Source organism: Corvus hawaiiensis, chromosome 4, assembly GCF_020740725.1.
Source record: "Corvus hawaiiensis isolate bCorHaw1 chromosome 4, bCorHaw1.pri.cur, whole genome shotgun sequence".
NCBI classification, from domain to species: Eukaryota; Metazoa; Chordata; class Aves; order Passeriformes; family Corvidae; genus Corvus; species Corvus hawaiiensis.
The window spans coordinates 69,402,849-69,424,533 of record NC_063216.1 but is presented as its reverse complement, the minus strand read 5'-3'; the positions used below and the strand labels follow the sequence as shown (position 1 = coordinate 69,424,533).

Sequence of the window (21,685 nt, the reverse complement as noted above, 5' to 3'; positions counted from 1 at the left end):
TTCCATTGAGAAATAAATAAGCTTTTAGGCATCAAGGCACTTCGGCTGTAGATGCTGAAATGGAAAACTATCTTGTGAATACAATATACACCCTCAAAGTTATGGAGAAAGAAATATCCTATCATCACAGGAAAGCAATTTCCTAACAAGGGTGCCAGTGATAGCAAATATTGGGCTTAGTTACTCAGGAAGCACCAACTAGTCCTATGCCAACATCACATTTAATATTAAACACATAATAAAACCTCCCTTAAACGTGGAAAGACTGCTGCATCTACACCCTATCTAGTACACTCAGAAAAAGGAATGATTTCCCAAGGAAAATTTGAAAAAAGAACAGCTATTGATTAAAAATGTCACAAAGGAGAAAAAACAAAAGAAGCCACTTTATTAAAGTAAGTAGTAGTGATGCATGGATGATAAGATAATCTCTTGGTTTTAGGGCATCTGTCATATTTTATCCTACTATAAAGCTGGTGAAAACTGAACAGGAAGGAATGCAACTGCCTCTGTGATATTGTGGCCAATGAATTACTGTTTTCCACAAGAGCAAGCAGCTTCACATCCAATTACCTATTTCTATTTGTGTTTTCCTTATGTTAGACACAATCCAGAAGATGTTTGGGATTGCTGTGTGTAGCTGCAATTTAGGCATTTTGGTCATGTCTAACTAAAGTATAATGCTGGAATTTCAAAAATAAATTCTATCTCAGCAGAACTTTCTCTGACTTTAGCAAAACTTCTGATATGATGTCACATATTGAAGGGTCTTTTCTTACCTGTATGTGTAAGGTCCTCTTTGTTCAAATTTTGGTTGAGCTCCTTCATCTATAACCTCTGAAGGATTTAAGACATGGAAAATCCAAAATTCCCTGTAAACTGTGCTTCCTGGCACAAGCCAATTTTGAAAAGCAGTGGTACCATTGACAATGACAGCTTCCTGAAAGTACAACAATCAAAACTAAAATTAACCACAAAAGAGACAAGTGAAAAGTTGCATTTACTTTTTAGATGATTGTTGAAGATTCCACAGCAAACCGAAAAAAAACACCATTTTAGCATCAGTACAAGATGTACAGTCCAGTTGGCCAACGTCTGGAGGCAGCTTGACATTCCTGTTCAGTGAGAGCAAAAGTGAGTTCCCCTAAAACCAATACAATTACTGATGTAGCTGGCAGCAAAGTTTTCCTATTGCTGTTGTGGGGCATTGCCTTAGTTCTCAAACACTTGCCAAAACCACTGATTATTTATAAAGAGAAAATCTTTGATGACTGAATGATACCCAGCAGGTTATAGAATCCATAAACTACTTTTCATACACTGCAAATAGCCCAAGGGAGGAAATGAGAGTAATGTCTGAAGATTTTTCAAGCTCTAGATAATTTTGCACCCAGAGAAGTCACAAAGTACTCTTGAAGGACTGTTCCTTTGACAGAAAATTTTTGTCACCAAAACTGAGACCTTCTAAGAAATCTCTCTAATTCTGATAACGTTTCATTAGGAAATTTTCCAGATTTAGGGAAGAAGGAACAAAACAATACATCAGGAACCACTCTAGAGGAATCAACAGCGTTAAGTCTGTGGCACTCAGCCATACGGCAAATGGTAATTCAGTCCTCAGGACTGTACAGTGAGAAGGAGAGTTTTAAAGTATATTCAGGGGAATGCCTGCTTTGCCTGGTCTGTATCAGGCCTCTTCTATAGGATTTTCCCAAAGCCTTGGGAAAATCTAAGTTTTCCCCTTGGTGGCAAAACTTCATAAAAATGTTTTCCAATAAGAAGAAAAATCTAGGCTGCCTGTCTCCAACATAAAAGATGCTTTTCTTTATTAGAGTGATTGAAGACGAATTAGCTCATTTGCACAACTCATAAAGCCCAGAAATTAAAAGGCTCTAATTTCTCTAGATAGCAAGGAAAGATATTTTAAATTAAAAGTTATTAGATTTTTTTCTGGTTTAAGTTTGTGCCTCTGAAGTTCACTCAGCAATCACCACCTAAACAAAATAGATACTGCCAGTTAATGACTATTGCAGTTAGAAACAAATACCATGTCTTAGAGAACTCGTAACACAGTCAAGGCTCTGTCTGTGAACAGCCTGTTTGTATGGTGGAGTTGCAAACACCTTGCTGGTGGTGTAAAGCACTGGGCTTGCTGCCTGGATATCTGCTATAATTTATGTGCATTTGTGTGAGAGGGGAAGGAAATCTTGCTGCAGCAAGCATGTTATCATCTTGAGGCTTTGCACTCGAACCTCACAAGGTCAAAGACTATCCCAGCTGTGGCCCAGCATGGGGCAGACCAGCTCCTGAATGTAGAGGAAAAAGCTTACATGATTCAGAAATCGCCTTCCCAGTTTTCACAGAGAATTGCTCCAAGAATCTGGGAGAAACAGGATAACATAAAAGGTGCAACTCAGTCTGCCCAGAGTCTGCCTGTGATCTGTACTCAGCAGGGTCCTAAGATAGGGACAGATGCCAGGATTTGACCTCCCACTGTGTAACTGGAGTAGGGAAATGGTTAAATTTCTAGCAGATATATGGTCAAGAAGACAAACTAATCTTTCTAGAAGACAATACTCAGGAACAGGGAATAAAGAAGTTTCCACATTGTGACAACAGATGAATTTAACAGATCTTAAAGTGGTATGACTTACATTTTAAAATTCTTCCCCTCCACCCATTCCCCTTCCCCTTATAGCCCTTTGCCAGAGGTTGGAGCAGTCCAGAATGATATGCCAACTCTGCCACTGCACTCTGCTGGGTTACAAAGTGTGGATTTGCAGCCCACCATTCACTGTGAGCTAATGTCACTGTGGACACACTTGGGGAATGTTTCAAGGGTACAGCTGATCCAATCTGGCAGTGCTGCAGCCAAAGGGGCAACAGGCTCTCACAGTTCACAGCTCTTGATCTATGTGATACCCTATTCCTTTGCACCAGCTCTTATTCCTCAGGGAGCTGTTTCTGCCTGCCAGACAGAAGGAATATAATTTCCCTTTTTTTTTTTTTTTTTTTTTTTTTTTTTGCTTTCTGTGTCACCTTTCTACCAGTTAGCTATTCGGCTCAGGGGTGTGTGTAGAGGGAACCAGTATTATTACATGGGAAGCAGCAGGACAAAAGAAAGAGGAGGAAGGAAGATAACAATACCATTATTTTCAGTGGCATTTAGCCATTATTGTTAATAACATTTCTCCCACAAAGGAGGCATTTATGGGGCTCTGTCACATACTTTGAGAGTGCAAATGGCGGGTTAAAGTGCAATAAAATCCATAGATCCGTCTTATTCACGTCTTCATTTAATAAACTAATACACTCACACCAGCAAGCCCCTTGTTTTTGTTGTTTGATCACCAGTAATCCATCCCTAAATATTACCGCTCTACCTGGCTGGGCAGTTATATAGTTCCCTATTAACATTGCTGTGCTTTGGGATGTTATGAAAGGAAACTAATATGCAACTGAGAGTACAAAACACTTCTCAACTCCCTAGTCCATCTGCATCAGCTCTAATATCTTGCACAATAGTTAACTACTGTCAGCAAAAGTAGCTACACAAACACAGTTGCTACACAGCTAAATTCATCCCATGACCTAACTGCACAAGATTGAGTGAAACCAGTGGGAACTCTGGCCCTTTCTGTTTCTGACAATTTTCCCCCCACTAGAGGTGGGTCAACTAGCAATAAGTAAATTCAAGAAATGCTGAGCAGTCAGCAGTAGAAGCTTGCTGTACTTCGTTGATTCAAAGCAAACTAAGCCATCGTGATTTCTGATGAAGAAACACAAAACTTAAGACAAAGTTTCTGTCTTGACAAAGAATCCAGCCAGATGGACAAAAGATGCCATTTTCTGGGAACTGAGAAGTGACACAAATACTTTGGGCTGTAACAAAATTGTATGCTGGGCTGCCTAAATAAAGTGGAGGAAACAAACAATACAATTCTGTAAAACTGAAAAAGTAAAGCTAAAGAAAAGCAAATAATGCTCCCATTTTGCAGCTGGAAGAATGGCTATTATTACTTCTTAAGTGATGATTATTAGCTTATTATTAGCCTTTCTATTCAGGCTTTGTTGGATCACAACTTTTATTCCTTTTCAATCCTTGATAATAAAATTTAAAGAAGTAAATAAAACTTAAAATTGATAATGCAGGAATACATGTGATTAGATCACTCGTGTTCTTCTGAGAGCCAGCAGTTGCTTTAGCTTCATTAGTTTGTATAAAGAAGTGGCATATGAATGTCACAAACACAATTTTAAATTAGAAGCGTTTCCAATGCCTCCAGTAGCTGAGGACATATAATCTGGCCAATCATAGATCACAGATATGTAAAGAGACAGATGAGCAAACATAATAATAGCTATAACTGAAAGCCTTATTTCTAAAAATAACTGAGACTAACCCAGTACAGCGCTGAGGCATTGTGGCAAATCATTCAACATTCTGTATTACCAATTCATCAGGACTTTAATAAATTAAGTATTATTATGTGACTTATGTTAAACTCCTGAGTTCATGCACTCAGATAGAAAGCAGAACTTAGAGAAGTGGTGATAAAGATTGTGCTAGCAAATTAATCCACTACCTATAATTTTGAGTGGTTCAACCTAGCTGGGAAAAAAAACCATAACTAAAGTGATGGGACTTTTGCCTAAAAAGATAATATTGTTTTAAGGAGGGAAAGGCTAAAAGTAGAAATCGAGCCATGTCAAAACACCTTTTTCCAACAACATCTTTCTAATTTGTTGTTTTGGATGCTTCTTTCCTTTTGCTTTTATTATTTTTTTTAATTTTAGACAAGATTATATCTAGTATTAATGACAACAGACATGATAATATTCAACTGAAATGTGTAGTCAGTTCAAAAGGTATATTTTGATAATCTCAAGCAAAATATTTTTTTGTAGAGAACTCTGAAACTTCCATATTTCACTCATAACTCTACCACGGTCAGTTTTCTAAACCTTTAAGATCTTCATGGAAACTTCTCTCCTCTTTGGACAGATTTAATGTCTGGAGAAATTAGGACTGGACTTTTGCCCTTTGGTCCTGGAATCAAGGGCACCTTTCTGTGAATAGTATCAGAGCTGAAATAGTTTAGCACTAATCTCCTTCAGTGGATCCCTGCCAAGGTGCTGCTGCTGCTGGTGTCATTTTGAGTGTGCTCTTAAAGTGACAGTTTCTTTAAAGAGCCTTGAAAATGATCAGAACATATATATATATAATATTGAATTCTTTAAAAAGTCCCATCCCCTGTGGGAGGTTGGACTTGTAACAACTTATCCAAAAATGTTCTGAGACACAGGCAAAGCCTTCTGTGGCTAGAAAACATAGCCACGTGTTCTGATTTGAAGCACAGATGTCTGATAATAAATTGGAACACACAAAGATGTGACATCTGGGTGTTTTATGTTACACGGACTTTGTTTCGGTCGTCCACTCATGGACTGCTCTTGGGTAGAGCACAGCACAGCACCCTCCAGGAGATAACACCTGATAGAGTCTCTGTCCAACTCCTAAGGGCACCTGAGATTTTCCATACACTTCCAGAAGCTGTCTCTTTGCTTCAAAAGCAGTTTGCAGCCTTCCAGCAAAATATATCCTGCAGTGTTTACTCCAGCTAATTTCTCAATGACGGCAATAAAGGAGAAATGAGGCTGGTAAAGTGTAAAGATGGGTGGTTAAGGGAAGCTTAAGAGAAGCACATTTAGGCTTCTGCTGCAAGCAGGAAAGGACAAAAAGAACTATTGATAGCATCGATTTTTGAAATTAAAGTTCCACCAATTCATTGGTAGTTGCTAAGAAGTTTATCTTGACTTGCTTGAGAGTAACAGTAATGCTATTTGACTAGACTTTGATAACAAGTTAATTTAGGACAATTTGTCTTGGTATTATATGAAATGTCCAAAAATTATTCAACATTTGTTATTCTAAACCAGCAATAACACTTGATAACAACTTTCATTTCTGTCAAAAATACAGAATTGGTCCTACTACCCTGCAAAGAACTGGAATTTATTCTGAGATAGGATAGCCAGAGGAAAAACTAGGGGCCTTTTTTCAAGCTTTGACTGTGAAGAATTTAAGACAAGATTTTGCCTTTACTGGTCGTATCAGAAACAGCTTTTACCTTTCATTAAAAATAATGGAATTTTGAGCTTTGTTTTCACCCAGGGGGTGAGGACCCAAGTTTAGATTTTGCCTCATGTAAGTAAAATTGAAATAAGATAGATTTGATAAGTTTGGAAAAGACCTCCAAGATCATCCAGTCCAACCTTTAACTGCAATGCTCACTAAACCATATCTTGAAGTGCCATATTTACTAATTTTTTGAACACTTCCAAGGCTGGTGACTACACCACTTCCCTAGGCAGGCTGTTCCATATGAATGCCTACAGGTCATATCTGAAAGAACATCGCACTCTGCTTTTTTCCTGTCCTAGGGTCACCGTTCTTGAGAAATGGCAAACCAATTTGTCATTGAAACTGATCTGTTTCTACCAAAGATTTTCTGTAGAAATTACATTTCCAAAAATGAAATATTTCAGAAAAAAAAGTATTTTGAGCACTTTCTGTTTGGAAGACCTGTTTCCTTTGCAGTCAGCTCTATATTTATCTTAAATATAAATGCAATGAATAGCAAATTTGTTTTTCTTAACAGACCTTTCATCAAGACAGTAAAATCAGAATTAGTTAAATACAAGTCCCTCTGGAGCATCTGTTTAACTAATTACATATTTCAGCTGTTGTACGTGGGCACATCTTGTCTGAAAAGGAATTGTCTCAAGAGTCTTGTGGTGTCACTGAAAAGTCAGCATGCTAAATAGAAAGACAATAGTCTGGTATGACTTGTGCTTAGGAAAAAACATACCCATTTGATTAAGTAAATAAAGCCTTTACAAATTTACTCTTTTATGTTTTATGTAATTACTGGTACAATTTTTTTTTTTTAAATAGACATCAAACAAGCTGCCTTGAAATAGGTACAAGCATCTGAAACATGATCACAATGCAGAAAATTAAAAAGTGGTTGAGGGAAAATTACTCCCTCTAAAGGATTTACCACTATAGACTCATGCAGGTATAATTGAATATGTAGACATCTGCAAACCATGCTGCATAACTGGTTCATTATTGTTAGTAAATGGATGAACACATAACACTGCCAGTATTTATAATTTGCTTTCAAAATACTTAATGGTATGACACAACACTTGGGGTTAACTTAAAGTAAGTATTCAATATAAGGAGAGATAAATTTTTAAATTTATGTGCTTTCTAGAAAGCATTTCCTCAACACGGCAAACAATTACAACTGTTTGCAAATACAGAGACTGTGACTTTTTTGTAAAACGTTGCAATGTGGTTGAGACATTATCTAGTGAGATGGTTTTTTATTCTCTATAAACCTTAAAAATTCTTGAAAAATACAATTACAATTGGAAAATTCCTCTACAGCTTGGTTTTCATTGGGTTACCTGAAAATATTATATAGAAGCCATTTTTTTCATTTTTTTAAAAAAAGTGATACTATAATCTAGGCAGGGCCTCAACATACAGTTCAGCATTTCCTGACAGTTCATGTAGCCACCTCCTCAACTGACTTCAACAGCTATTGAGCTAAGGCTACTCTTCCAGAGGAACCTTTGGATAATGTGTCTCCAAGATGTCCACAGTCTCCAGCACCACAGCAGATCAACAGCAGGACTAAGCAATAGTTAAGATTTTCAGATTTTTAACTGTCAGAGAACCAGCCTTGGCTGCAGTGACCCCAAGGAGGCTTCATGTCACCATAGTGGACACGCCAGGGCTTTGTACACCCTTTCCACCAAAGATCTAACGAAGTACTTTTTTTCTGTTTTCTTTACAGAAAAATCTGGATTTTAGGGACAGAAAATAATCTAAAATGCAGAAAAAAACCCCATGTCTGCCAGGTCTAAAACGTTCTACTTCAATTAATCTTCACACTCAAAATGAGGAGATGTGTTTTATTAGATCCTCCAATCATGTGGAGAACATTGACCTGGATCATACAATCACAGAATGTGAACTGAATACATGAGTGTAGGATTACATTCTGCAGCAGAAGATTGTTTAGATTATTTGCAGTACATAAATATAAGTGCATGGAGTGAGTACCAAAGTATGGAAAAAAAATCAAAACAAAATAAAAGGCAAATATAAAGGAATCAGAAACAATCAGAAATATAATAAAAATAAAACCCACTTACTTCTAAATTACATACTGAAAACAATATTTTAGCTTGTAATGTGAAGCACAAGAGAGAGCAAACAAGTGGCAATATAATTAATATATTTTTAAAAATTTTGCTGTTGCATATATTCCCAGGGAATTTTGGATCACATCTATTATAAAAACTATATTTAATTAAGAAAAAAAAAAAAAGACAAAAACAGAATCTGAACATAAGATTTAGAAATAATGACTATTCAATAACCACAAACCATATTCCCTGGGGGGGAAAAAAAAAAAGTACCTTTTTTACTGCTTTGCCTATAAGATTATCTCCAACTGGTATTAGAACTCCTCCGAGGACAGCCAGTACAGCACCGATTATGGCCCCAGTGAGGAGCCCACAGTTTGTGTCACAGCCCATTCCTCTTTTTTGTTAGGGTACTGGTAAACAGCTTACAAATATTCTTGCTGTAAGGCTTGATGGTTCTTCCTCACTTCTTGGTCCCAACAGGCTCACTGATCTTCCTCAGAGAAGCTGCTAATATAAGCAGAGAGTGAACAAAAATCAAATTCCAAAGTGCAAAGTACATGACATGAAGCAGGTAGGAAGACAGCAAGTCAAAAACAGCCAGCCAGAGACCTGCCACTGGCAAAAAAAAAAAAAAAAATTGCAGGTACTTTTGGCAAGGTAATTGCTTATTACGTGTGATTATCTTTCTTCATTCCACTTGCCTAAACAGACTGATCAGTTTTTTTCAGTCTTTTTTTTTTTTTTTTTTTTTTGGCTGCGTTGCATTAGGGCAAGCAGACATTGTTACTATTCATATGGCAATCTTCCTGATCATCTTTAAATTTCCCTCTGCCAAAGAAAGAGGCTATAGATAGCTCTGCTTTTATCTCAGCCTGCCACGCCCGTGGCTCCCGCTTCAGGCGAAAGCAGGAGTTGCACTCCCCTGGCATGAGCTCCCCTGGCTGTTTCTGCCTAATGCTAGTTAAAAAGTCCTCAAGGCCCATCAGCACCTCAGTGGGAAAGCCAGCCTCTAAAGGGAGGCACCCACAAGAAACCTCTTTCCAGATCTCTATCAGTCCATGGTCCTCACTGAAGGGATAAAACTTTGTTTCAGCAACTTCATGGCAAAGGCACAACTGGATTTTCCCTCTAGAGCAGCAATCTTGCCACCAGCTAATTTCATCAATCCCAGGACATCAGAGTTTTTAAAGCAAGACTAGGACTTGATTTTTGAAAGATGTAATACCTAAAATTTCAAGATTATTCAGTCTCAGAAGAAAAATGTCTGTGATTACTCAATGGAAGAGTTGCTAGTAATATGTGTTAATGTTCCTTACAAACTGGCCCCTAGTGAAAGGGGTTATAAAGAAAATCAGAATGACACCAGTGCTGAAGTGGTAAAATGCCAGCTCCCAGTAATTTTTTTTTGTGATTTTTTATTGTTTATGAATAATTGAGACAAAGAGTTGCCCAATTTGCAATTTATTCTTAGTCATGAATTAATCACATCCACAGAATTTGCAAGTTGGTTATTTGGTTTGCTCCAGTTAATAGAAAATCTGTTCTTTTCTATTTTAGATGTTCATGTTTTTTTTATTCTTACCAATTTCTGTTTGTTAACATGTTGTGAACATCTCTAAATCAATTTAAAGAGGTATTAGTTAAGATTTAATTACACATTCAAGGCCAAACACAGAGAGAAGAAAAACAGAAAAATGAAGTGGAGGAAGAACTCAACCAGTTTGCTTATGAGGACTAAAGAACTTAAAGGACTTCATGAATTTCTGAGTAGTAAAGCAGGTATAGGAATAATGTGTGCTCTGTTTTCATAATCAGTAATGTGATCCTTTTATCACAAAAAGGACATACAGCATGCCCTAACAGATTAGGTACCATGGTCAGCAGGCCAGTGAAGTGTCCTCCCTTGTCATGCCAAACTCACAATTATGTCACATCTTTACCTGGTACCAGACATCTCCCTTTAACTGCACTGGAAACCCACCTCCTGCCTGCTCTTGCACTAGCAGCAGGTTATGGCTCCCTTGCCTTGTCTATTTCTGTACGTTTGAGATTGTATGGTATGTTAAGAATTTCTCCTTGGATATTTTCAAGCTGAACGACCAAAAGACTGTGCAATCTTGTAAAAATATCCTTACTACAAAAGTCAGCCTGTCCATCCACGTGCCACCAGATCACTCCATGTGGTTCCCACTCCAAGGCCATTAAAGGCTTTTTGATGTAGTGGATGGATGCATAATGTGTTTAACCACAAATTTCAAAGCAAATTTAAGTTAGAAATTTATTAGACTTGAAGAACTTTTAAGTGAAAATCACTAGGACCAAATCTCATATCATTGTAGCTATGCTGAGATCAGGACCTTTAGTTTGGCAAAGACAGAACAGTAAAAGGCAACTAATTGGGTAGGCGGTGTGGGGATTTGAAAATCTGATTGCTGTTACACATTGTAGCAAATCTAAGGAAAAGTAGACATTGTCAAATAGGTACTTTTCAGAATTTGATTTATTTCCACTTGATTTTCCCCCCAATACCAGCAGATTTTTTTTTTCCAGTGTGGAAACACACATTTTAAAATTTAAAATTAAGATTAGTTCTTTCAGAAGTGTTTAAGGCGATCTTTTCGATATCATCAGACTTTTTTTCTTAACTTACATACTGAAGCTTTTCAAATTCAACAGTAATACACTTTCCACCAAAATACATTTCCATCTAAGTTTCTACAAGTCTTTTCAATGATTTCATTTTGTTTTAGGCAGACTAGTCATCTCTCATGAGCACTAGGGATAAACAGCTAGAAAGCAAGGGACTGCTAGCAACTTGTGTCTATTCCAAGCTTCTAAGAATTGAAAAATATTCACCCTTCTCCCACCAAACATAATGTAATAGAAGTCTAGACATCCCAATTTATGCAATTCAAATTATCCATTACACAACTGCAATGAAGAGTACTCACACCATAACACTCAATTTCACATAGAAGTCAACATGCTATTCTCATCTGTCACAACAGAATTTAAATTATGAAGATTAGGGTAGAAATTTCCAGTAAGAATGCACTTTCTGGGAATTTATATTCAAGTGAAAATTATATACCTTAAACAGAATAGAAAGTGCCATAACAACATTCGATATGGTCTATGAGGCTATAGTATCATTTAAATTTATATTTGACTGCAGGATTAATAAGATTATTCACCCCATTCTAGAGTGTTGGGTATGTACTTCTTAATTTTTTTTCAAAGGTCCTTAACAGAATATTAATTAATAACAATGAAAATGGTCCATTCAAATCTCTGAAAGACAATTATAAGCAACTGTATAGGAGGAGAGATGCAAAATGTTATTAAATTCTTTTACTACTTAACTTAGACTTCTGTCCATGTCAGCTTAAAGCAAGTCCTTATAAAATACAAATAATCTCATTATATATTTGATGTTCTTTTAAATTATAGTTTCAAGATTTTCAATTGCAATAATAAATGCCAGAAAAATGACTTTTAAAAATGCATTCCTTATAAATTCATGTGACTCCAGAACTGTATTTTCAAAAATATTAAATATCAAAAGACCGAATGCAATTGGGAAAGCCAGCAATACTGAACATAAAACACCGTTATCATAGTAACAAAGAATTTCACTAATCCACATAAAATGTCACTTTTCTCGCCAGCAGCTTTGTAAAATCCTTCCATTTCATTTTGCATTAAAAATAAATATTTTCAATATCTTCCACCCAACTGATCTTGTAAGTATTCCTGAGGAAAAACCTCTGATTTTAAATGTTGTATCATATGACTCACCTTGAATAAGGGCAACTGATTTCTCAGCTGAACATACAAGTACTTAGCACATGACTTGCATCAAGTTACCAGCAGACAAGCAGCTACATCTCCCACCAAGCACATAAACTGTGAACTGCAAGGGAGTGTTTATATATTCCACGAGACGTCAGTTCCCTCTTTATCTTTTTGCCAGAAAAAAAAGTAAAGTTCTAGTGCTGCTTGGGGAGGGGGTTATTTTTACAGACTGACTAAAAGCCACAGCCTGCATCTCGTGGTAATATACTTAGCAACTGCAATCTTTATCAAATTTTGATCCAAGTGAGTCAAAGGTCAAGGAGACAAAAGGGTAACTTACTTATTTGGTAACTGGTCACTTCTTTCATATCTGCTTATTTTCATTTTACACATCATGATAGTTTATTTTCAAGTAAAAAAAAAAAAGGAAATTTCAGAATATTTTTCAAAGGGATTCTTTTTCAGGTATCAGATTGCAATTACAGATTTCCTTGCTAAGTGCTAGGGCTCCTTCTATTTTACTGGAATTTCAATGAAGGTCATCCCAGAAGCTTCTTTTTCTGAACGTATATAAAAATCATTTATTTTTACACTGACATCTCTGTCACCCAATGTGTTACTCCATCAGAGTGTCTACTACTATACATTAAACAGTTTGGCAAGCTTTTGAAGAAATATTTTATAAATACCTCTTTATCTCAGGTGAATTCAATGAATGGATTGTTTAAAAAGATTCTTCTGGCAGCAGCAAGAGGAAGTGACTTTTATTTGGCTTAATTATGGGAGAGAAAATATTCCTAAAAATAGATTATTAGGTCCAGACTTTCGTAGTACACAACTGAATAGTTTGCAATTCACAGGTTTAGTATTTTCTATGTGTTTTGACTGTTTGCTGTTCTTTTATGTTGCTCTATTTGGAAGTTTAGCTCCTGTGGAAGAATCCTGTCTTTTTCTAATCTATTTCTGCTAAGTAAATCTAAGGTGGATGAAAATTAATGAATTTGAGTTTTTTATATTCTAGTAGTGAAGGCAAGACTGAAAGTGAGCCTGGCCTTTTGAAAACAACCTTCTGGGCAGTTTTCAGTACAAGCCTTGCTGACAGAGCAAGTTTGTGAGCCTGAACATCTCCAGCTTCTCATCCTTGAAAAGTGCAGAAACTTTGTTTTCCCCTACTTTCTAGTTAAAGTGGGATGTTTAACTGCTGAAAGTTAAGCAGTCCTCCACACTGTGCTTGCCATGGACTACTTGTATGAATATTGTCATTAATTCTTTCTATTGGACATGTCCTCCTATTACGTCTCCAAAGGATGCTCTTGTTTGGGATCCTCCTTCACTGCTGCCTCTGGAGGTGTTCCCTACCATGCTCATTTTCTCTGTCTGCAGTGTGTGGGAGTCAGTGTGCACCCTTCATGAGGAAAATTTCTTCTGGGGATTTTTGCTGGGATAGGCTAATGTCAATTAATGGTGTTCAGTTTTCAACATATACATGCTGAGTTGTACTACCTGATGTTATGACTTACAATATCCCACTATCATCCTGTATGAGCAAATATCTCTTCTAGCAGCAGTGCTTGGCAATGAAATGAGGACTGCCTGGATCAACTACAGAAACCAGCTAAAAGGACAGGAAGCTGAGAGAGAAGCTTTGGATGTCAGTTATTTCCGTTTCTTAAAAAAAACCAAAACAAACCATAAGTATTAATGGTTCTGTGTTCTTTGGCTTCATATCAGAGTTCAGAGGTTGCAGAGGAGAAAGCAGAGACACACAGCAACAGAGGAAGGACACACAAAACAAACAACTGTGTGCTTCATCGGAGTCCCCAGTGGTGCAACAACAGACAAACTGCCCCACAAGGAAAAGTTGTCAAAAAGGAGAAATAGGGTAAAGGACACTCACATGCTTCATGAAGACAGAGAAAACTGCAGGAAGCAGAAAAAGAGAAATGCTGTTGTTTTTTCCAAATGAAGTCCACATACATTTTCTGAAGTAAACATACTACTGACAAGAAAATGATGAAGAAATGAGTGTTATTTGTGGCTTGTATAGATGTCTTATAGTGAGGCCTTTTGGAAAACATTTTCTTTGTGGTGCTCTCCTGTAAGTCCTGAAATTCCTAAATAGGTTATGTCTCCCTTTCTTTTTTTTTTTTTTTTTTTTTAATATTAAGATCCATTCCATCACAGTATGACATACCTTTATGGTACATATAATTTGAACCTTCAAGATGATTACATAAACATTCCCACATTCCTGTGGAAATTCTTTGCTGTACAGTATAGCACAGCATGAGTTTATATTCCTGTGTTTCCACAGTTATTGCACTCAGAATTTTTCTTCAACTGCCTATCATGAAGCTTATAAAAACTAGTGTTAACATTAATTCTTTTCCAGGTGTGGAGGTGTTAGCATATGTTAGATGACATTAGAAAGCAAATTAGAAAGCTCCAGGAAAGTTCTGTCTGTGCTTTTGCACCCTCTGAACTTTTTAAGGACATTGGTTAAAAAAACCCCAACAAAATCTACTTTCTAGTCGTTAGGCAAAGTGCCGACCCCTGGGGCAAAAGATGAGGTTAATATTCTCAGCATCCCAAACGTGATTTTCTAGAAGCTTTTGTGTACTCTCCCTGGTTTTAAGATGAAGATGGGAGGAATTATTTTTACCTCCTTTCCATAGTAAATAAAAGCAGAAATTTATTGCTTATCCAGGTTATTCTATTAGCATCATCTTATGTGGCTTCTATTGTCCTACTGAAAGCCTATTAGCACTTAGTGACCCTCTGGCTTCTTCATAGGAAGTGGAAAAGTCTCACAGGAAGGGTTGTACCTTGCTCAGTAGTGAAAGATTAAATCATTAAACCTGCCCCCCTCAAAAAAAAAAAAAAAACAACCATACACACAGAGAAAAACAAAAAGAACCCATGGCTTCTGCCCCCAATAAGCTCTTTCTGATTCAACACACTCATATTCACCCATGTGCACTTAGATCTACTGAGGAGGAGAATGGTTCAAATGAATCATCTAGAGAAGAAAAAAAAAAAGTGCAATATGCCACCAGTTGGGTGAGACTTCTGCCTCTCTGTGTGTACTGGAGATACTATGAGGTATTACTTTACAGGGAAAGAAATTTTTTATTCATGAAAGTTAATTTGATTTCCTAAGGCTATTAAAACCTTCTGTGTATCACATCATCACATATTACCTGAGAAGCAGCATGTGAACCATCCACTCAGACCAGCTTCAACAATTTACTTCACCTTCCAATGCACAAAAGGCCCTCCTAGAGTGAACATGGCCTATCTTCAGATATTGCACATAAAGTACATGAATATACAACACACAGTATAAAATAATAATACAAACCAAATATTGCTCCTGAATTTAATGTTCACTCTTTCTATCTTGTCTATTCTCACAGCGACTGCTATGTTGTACCACCTTATTTTCCAAAAGTCACAGGACACAACAGAGTTTTATAGGTCAGGTCACCTCACAAAAAAAAGAAGGAAGCACAAAGATATTTTAGCTGTTTCAGTTTTCCTTTTACTATCTTATCTATAAGGTTCTAAAATAAAGAAAGGCATAGGTTAATTTCTTTTTCTTGTTTAAGTTAATTACAAATATTTGTTAACAGTAAAATTATCCAGCTAAAAGCAGGCATCTGGCCTAAGGGAAACAAATTGGTTTCCTTTCCTCTCCCTAGAGAGGAATGAACACAACTCATCCCAAGTACTTTAAATCTTATCTTAGGCAAGAATATATAGAATCATACAATTATTAGGGTTGGAAAAGACCTCCAAGATCATCAAGTCCAAGCACCATCAAGCACCACCATGTTTACTAAACCATATATCACAAAGTGCTACTGCTACTTATTTTTGAACAATTCCAAGGAGTGGATATCTTTTAGAGGTACTGATGTCTCCCCTTTAACTGCAAAGCATTTAAACAATGGATAGGTATCTAATGATGAGAAGGTTAACGTTAGAACAATTCCACTCAATCTCCCCAAAAACGTCTGTCATTTCCTCTCCACATCAGTGGAGGGTATTGAGGGTACCTGAACAGCTATACAGGAGGGTTCTGGTAAATGCAAACAAGTTGTGAAACAAATAGAAAATTCAAGAAGAAAACTTCAAGATATTTACCACCTGGCATTAATGGAAAGTTTGGACAAAGATTGCAGACATGGTATAGCATTTTTTTTCCCAGCTCACATCACAGATTTTACTGCAGGTGTGTTGGCCTTCAAGGCTTGCCAGTGCATGCCCTGAGTCATACTGCAACCACTCATATCAAGCATTTTTCAACCTCCTGAAAAAATACCCTCCCCAACATGCATTAATAATTTATTTCTCTTCACATGAGTTTGGAAGACTCTTTCCAAACTGCTGTGTAGCTCCTTCATTACCCACTAGAGACTGCCAGCTGTAGCTTTCCCAGCTCTGTAAAGTGTTAGGACCAAAGGTGCTGTCCCTTGTGGTTCTCAGTGTGTCCTGACGATATGAAAAAACATCCTAAAATACCAGTGGCTCATGCCAGCTTGGCAGCAGCACAGTGGAAACAGTGTGATATATTTGGCTCCTGTCACTGATGAGTTCCTCTGTCAAACTGTTACGAGGTTCTTTAAGGGGAAAATGCGTGATAGAAAACCCAGCAATTGCTTCAGGGCTTTTTCCCTGGAAATACTGCTTCTGAGCTCTTCACTGATTGTGGCATGCATAAACTGCTGCCTTTCTCAGTCCTCAAAATCACTTTTAAAATTTGTCTCCAAGTGATTTTAGCAGGGAGACTAGGTGAAGAAAGCCTAAGAGCAGCAGGGACAGAGCAGATTCTGATTCTTCCACTCCTGTGAGTTCACGTGAGAGTAACTCAGAATATAGACAGGAAGGAACTTAGTAGCCAACAGAATCCAATACAGAAACTGTAATATTGTAACATAGGCTTCAAGTGAGTCTGGAACAGTGAAGCGCTATGAAAATCTCTTACTGAAAGGGCTGGGTTGGTCTACTAATGCTAGAGACATTTCTCACTGATCTAAGTGATGTCCCAAAAATTGGGATTCATCACCCAGTATCCAGTGAGCCAAACACACACAGAGCCAATGGCTTTGTTATTTCATATTTGCACAAAGATGGGCAGTGGGTGGTGAATCCACAAAGCTATCACACCAAGTAGAAAAAGATAAGGACTCTTTTTATATGTTCTGCTTTTCTAATATATTCAGTGTTTAGTATTTGACTAGTTCTGAGTTGTACTGAGCTGGCTTCTTATCTTGGATGGCCTGGTGGTCATCAGTGTTTACAATTCTATTATTGTCAGGCTGCCTTTCTTAATTTCTTCTTATCTTGGGTGTCCTGCAGTAGCAGATTCTTCCTCACAATCTTTGCTACTCCCCTGGTGTAGCAGGAGAGTGGGGCAGGCCCTGAAATATGATGAGGCAACTCTGTTGACAAAATATTTGTCTTAGACTTCACAAGGAGAGCACAGAGAGGAGGTTCCAATGGTAGGACATGAAAACTTTAAAGCAAACATCTTCTGAAAGTCAGGAGAAATTTAATAAATCTTGTCCCTACTTGGATATATTCCACTTCTTGCAAAACTCTTCACCTTAGATCAGAAGTCACAGAATAATGGAGTAATTCTAAAATCTTTCACTAGTGCAATACCTGGTTGAGAAACAGCCACAATGAATCATCCTAGCCAGTGTCAGTGGTTTTGAAGAATGACTGGGTAGTCCTTATGTTAGTTTTTTGCCTACCAGCTACACTTTAATTTTGTCTCTGTAATAATTAAGAACAACATACACACTGGGGATTTTTCCAATTGTGAATACCTAAGTTTTAGGTCAACTTCTTGGTGACTTCTCAAGTATTGAAGACCTGCCAAATGACTGACACCTTTATCTTTCAGTTTACACGTTCCAGACCTGGAGATATGTCCTAGGTCTGAACAACGTACAGAAGATCTTCCCTGGGGCTTCAGTCCAGCCTCAAACACCAAAGCCAAACCATCAGCCTACTGCGAGGAAAAACCCTGCTCTTCATCAGGCCAGCACAAGAAGAAAGCTTTCCTGAAGCTACACCATGTCCTTTGGGCAGATGCCAACCTCACTTTGGGAATCAGAATCAGTAGCTGGAATAGAGGAAAATTATTTTGTGATGAAAAAAGATTTTTTTTCTTTTTCTCATATTTTTCTTGAGAAGATACTTAATTACAACAATAAAAGAATCAAACATAATTCACACACTGCCAAAAAAACCAAAACCCCAACACTGAAAAACAAAATTACCATTACCACAGGAGATACCTTGCCAGCAGCTGAAGATCTAAAGAGATTATGAAAAATTGTGTAATATCACTGTGTATTGAGAAATATTAACACCTATGAAGAACAGAGCAGTTGAAAAAGTACTAGCAGCGATTTCTGTGCACTAACAGTAAATGAACAAGGGAATTAATAGATACCCTGAACTTCTCAGATCATGTAATTTTTGATCCTAAGATACGGCATTATTCTTTCAGATGAAAACATGTTACAGAAATATGCATATAACTATCAGTTACAGGGGGAAAAAAAAAAAAGTAGTTCCAAATTACAGAAATTTAACCCAAACCCCCTACATTTTCCTGGTTGTGCCAATTATATAAATGCTTTTGAAGTCTCACTTGAGCACAGAAAAAAAACCCCAAAACTAGGCAGCTACAGACTACACATTTTTTATGAGTAGAATATTTTTGCCAAGTTAAAAAGAACCCCACTGAATAAATATAGCTATTGTGTCAATGGTCAAGAAAATAAATCATTAAAATAGCATACGATTATGCTATTTATTGGGTTGATTTCAGGACTTCCATATAAAAATTAATTGATGTTACATCAGCATATTTATTGCACATAAATTATAATTTTAAAACTACACAGAAATGCAATATATGCTTTTTCCTCCAATTAATAATTATACCATTCCCATAATTAATAATTAATACAGTATCTTTCATATGTTCTTTTGTATCACAGTTAGTAAATGCATACAGCCATAAAGTTGGTATATCTCCTTATATTTTGTATAACATATGCATGTATTTGCTTATGTAATAGGCTTTTATACAACGATTAACAGGCAAATTATTAATACATTCATTGCAGTTAAAGTTTCAATATGTGTGCTGGTTTGGCCAAATTTAGAAATATATCCTCTGAGAGAAGGCAGGTCACCACCATCCCTCCCCCACCAGGTTTGAGAAAAAACAAATTTTCCTCAAAGGAAAGTGAAGGAAATAAAAACTATTTATTTAACAAACACATGGGAAAAGGAAAATAATGCTATATAATAAAATCTCTCGCTGTGGAGGAAAAACTGGGAAAGTGTTAGAGTCCTCCCTTTGGTCTCCTCGGAGCTGGGGCTTGGCCCAGGGCCAGGCCCTCTGTGCCCCGTGGAAAGTCCTCCTGATGTGCTCTGATATTGGAGCGGTCCAGTAGAAAAGGGAGAGAATCAGAAATTCCAGGGAAGGAAAAAATGTTCAACTCTCAGTCTCTGGAGAAAAAGAAGCTGAACAACTGGCCAAAAGCTGACCGGGCAGCTGCAAGCTGGGTGCTTCCTCGCTCCCCTGCTGCAGCTGGGAAAAAAAAGTCGCTATCTCTGTGTGACCTTGAACAAGCTGCAAACTGCTTTGAAAAAGTTTTGCTCAGTTTTTCCTTCCCCCTCTCAGGCCCAGTTTAGAGGCAAGGAAAGGCACAAGAATTAATTTCTGGGCATAGGGCAGCGATATGGGATACACATCATAAAGTCACCTCAAGACAATATGTTTATTTTAATTGCAATTACAGTGAAATATTAGCAATATATACATTATCAAGATATGCAAGAGAAATAATTTGACTACCAGTATATTTAGTCTTTACAAATTTTAGTGAATGGACTTTTCTTGGATTTATAAACAGTCAAGAAATAAAGGCTGAATGACATCTCTCTTTGCTTTCAGTAACCAGCAATTAGGAGCATTTTGCAAGTTATAGGATGCAATAATACATTTACAAGAAATATATAAAATACCCAGCTGTAGGCTCAGAATCTGCCCCTAGCCCAGGAGCAGGATCACATACCTGTATGGAGGGAGAGCTGCTCTCACAACTCTCACCGCAAAGAACTGCAGAGGTGCAGAAGGACCTGCAAACTTACCTCTGTATTTACAGAAAATTAGAGTTGCTGTGGCAACCCTAAGCAACCCTGCAGCCCAGGGCCCAACCAGACAGCTGATCTTGTATCAGCCACAAAGAGAAGCAGAAAGTTGCACAGACCTTTTAAACTCCCTTTACCTAAACTATTTCAAGTGATAAGGAATTATGAAACCTCTGAGCCCAAGATAATACCCTCTCACACTTATGCTTTACAAGAAAGGCCAGATCTAATAAACCCCTTCAGGACCAGCCTTTGCCTCTGATCCCTGTAGCCTCTGCAACAGCCCAGCACTTGGAGGGAATGCATCAGGTCCCTGTTGCCAATACAGAACAAGTTTAATTGAGTTTGCTCTTTGTGGTGACTCTTTGCAAACACAGCCTAATCTCAATTAATCCCCACAAAGTACTGGCAGCCAGGTAGTATGTGTCATATTAGAGATAGCTCTTCAGATTTGGGCTTATATTTATTTACACAAAGCACAGAGACAGGTCAGGATGAGGGATCCCAGCTGAAAGCACAGCTGCTCAAATTCATGGGACTCTTTCTAACAATTTCCACAGGCTTTGGTTCAGAACTTGGTTGTCTAAATGAACATCTGAGCCAGTGCTATTGCCTCATCTGCCTGTCTGTTTGGATCTTTGCTAAATCCTTTTATCAGAGCAGGGATGATACTTTTCTAAAATTATTAAGTTTTAAGCAGATACTTTTCTAAAATTACTAAGTTTTAAGCACTGTATTTTTTTTATTTGAACAGCCTATAAAGGACCTCCTTCGAAAAAGTTACAGCAAATATCAACAGTTATCAGCCAGTCTGCCAAGTGCTTTCATAATTAAAATAAAAGCTATGCCAGAGGATTATCAAGACCCTGGAGGTGAGTCATTATGACAGGAGCTATAAAACTCCCACATGTATTAACCCAAGGGGCACTCCATGGCATAACCTGGCTTTCTAAGAAATTTCTGCTTCTCTAAAGTTAGGCAGAAAATCAAGTGACAAGAAAAAGGTAGGAATAAAAAAATATTTCTGAAATTTGCATTAATCTAGATATTTTCTGACCTATCCTCTTATGTAAATGCTGTTGTTCTACCTTTGGTCTTCTTGGAGTCCTGTTGATTGCTTCCTGTGTGGCTTTCGCAGCTGCAACCTCCAGCTTGTTGCCAGACTTCTGCCTTCCTTTCTACATGTGCTTCCTTTTACCCCTGATTCCTTCTCCGAGAATCTCCTCCCTCCTCCAGCTCTGTGTATGTCTCTCACCTTCCACCCTATCATCTCAGCAGTCACGCCTCTACCAAGCATCTCCCCTAGTCTGTCTCCTCCCCCTTTGGATTATCCCCTAGATTTTTCCCCCAGTCTTCCAGAATTTACTGCTTTCCATCAAATCTGTCCTTGTTCCTTGGCATTCACATTTCTTTTTCCCCAATTTCCCTTGATACCTTCTTCTTTCTTCTGTTTCTCTTCTCCCTCTGGATGAAGTTCTGG

The 21,685-nt window shown here is 37.5% G+C and overlaps 1 protein-coding gene across 7 annotated transcripts in view; it reads right to left on the bottom strand.

The window, feature by feature from the left end:
• Positions 1-21,402, bottom strand: part of CD36 (CD36 molecule) — a 35,472-nt gene extending 14,070 nt beyond the window's left edge. For 2 of the 7 annotated variants that reach the window (XM_048301804.1, XM_048301799.1), the window contains exons 1-3: positions 12,028-12,145; positions 8,500-8,736; positions 780-940 (exon numbers count right to left, since the gene is read on the bottom strand). In XM_048301804.1, the coding sequence (XP_048157761.1) occupies positions 780-940; positions 8,500-8,619 (281 nt within the window). In that variant the 5' untranslated portion in view covers positions 8,620-8,736; positions 12,028-12,145. Of the gene's footprint in view, positions 1-779; positions 941-8,499; positions 8,737-12,027; positions 12,147-21,293 lie in introns of those variants that run through there. The other 5 variants (XM_048301801.1, XM_048301803.1, XM_048301805.1 and 2 more) reach the window with 5 other exon arrangements.
• Positions 21,403-21,685: the final 283 nt, after the last annotated feature.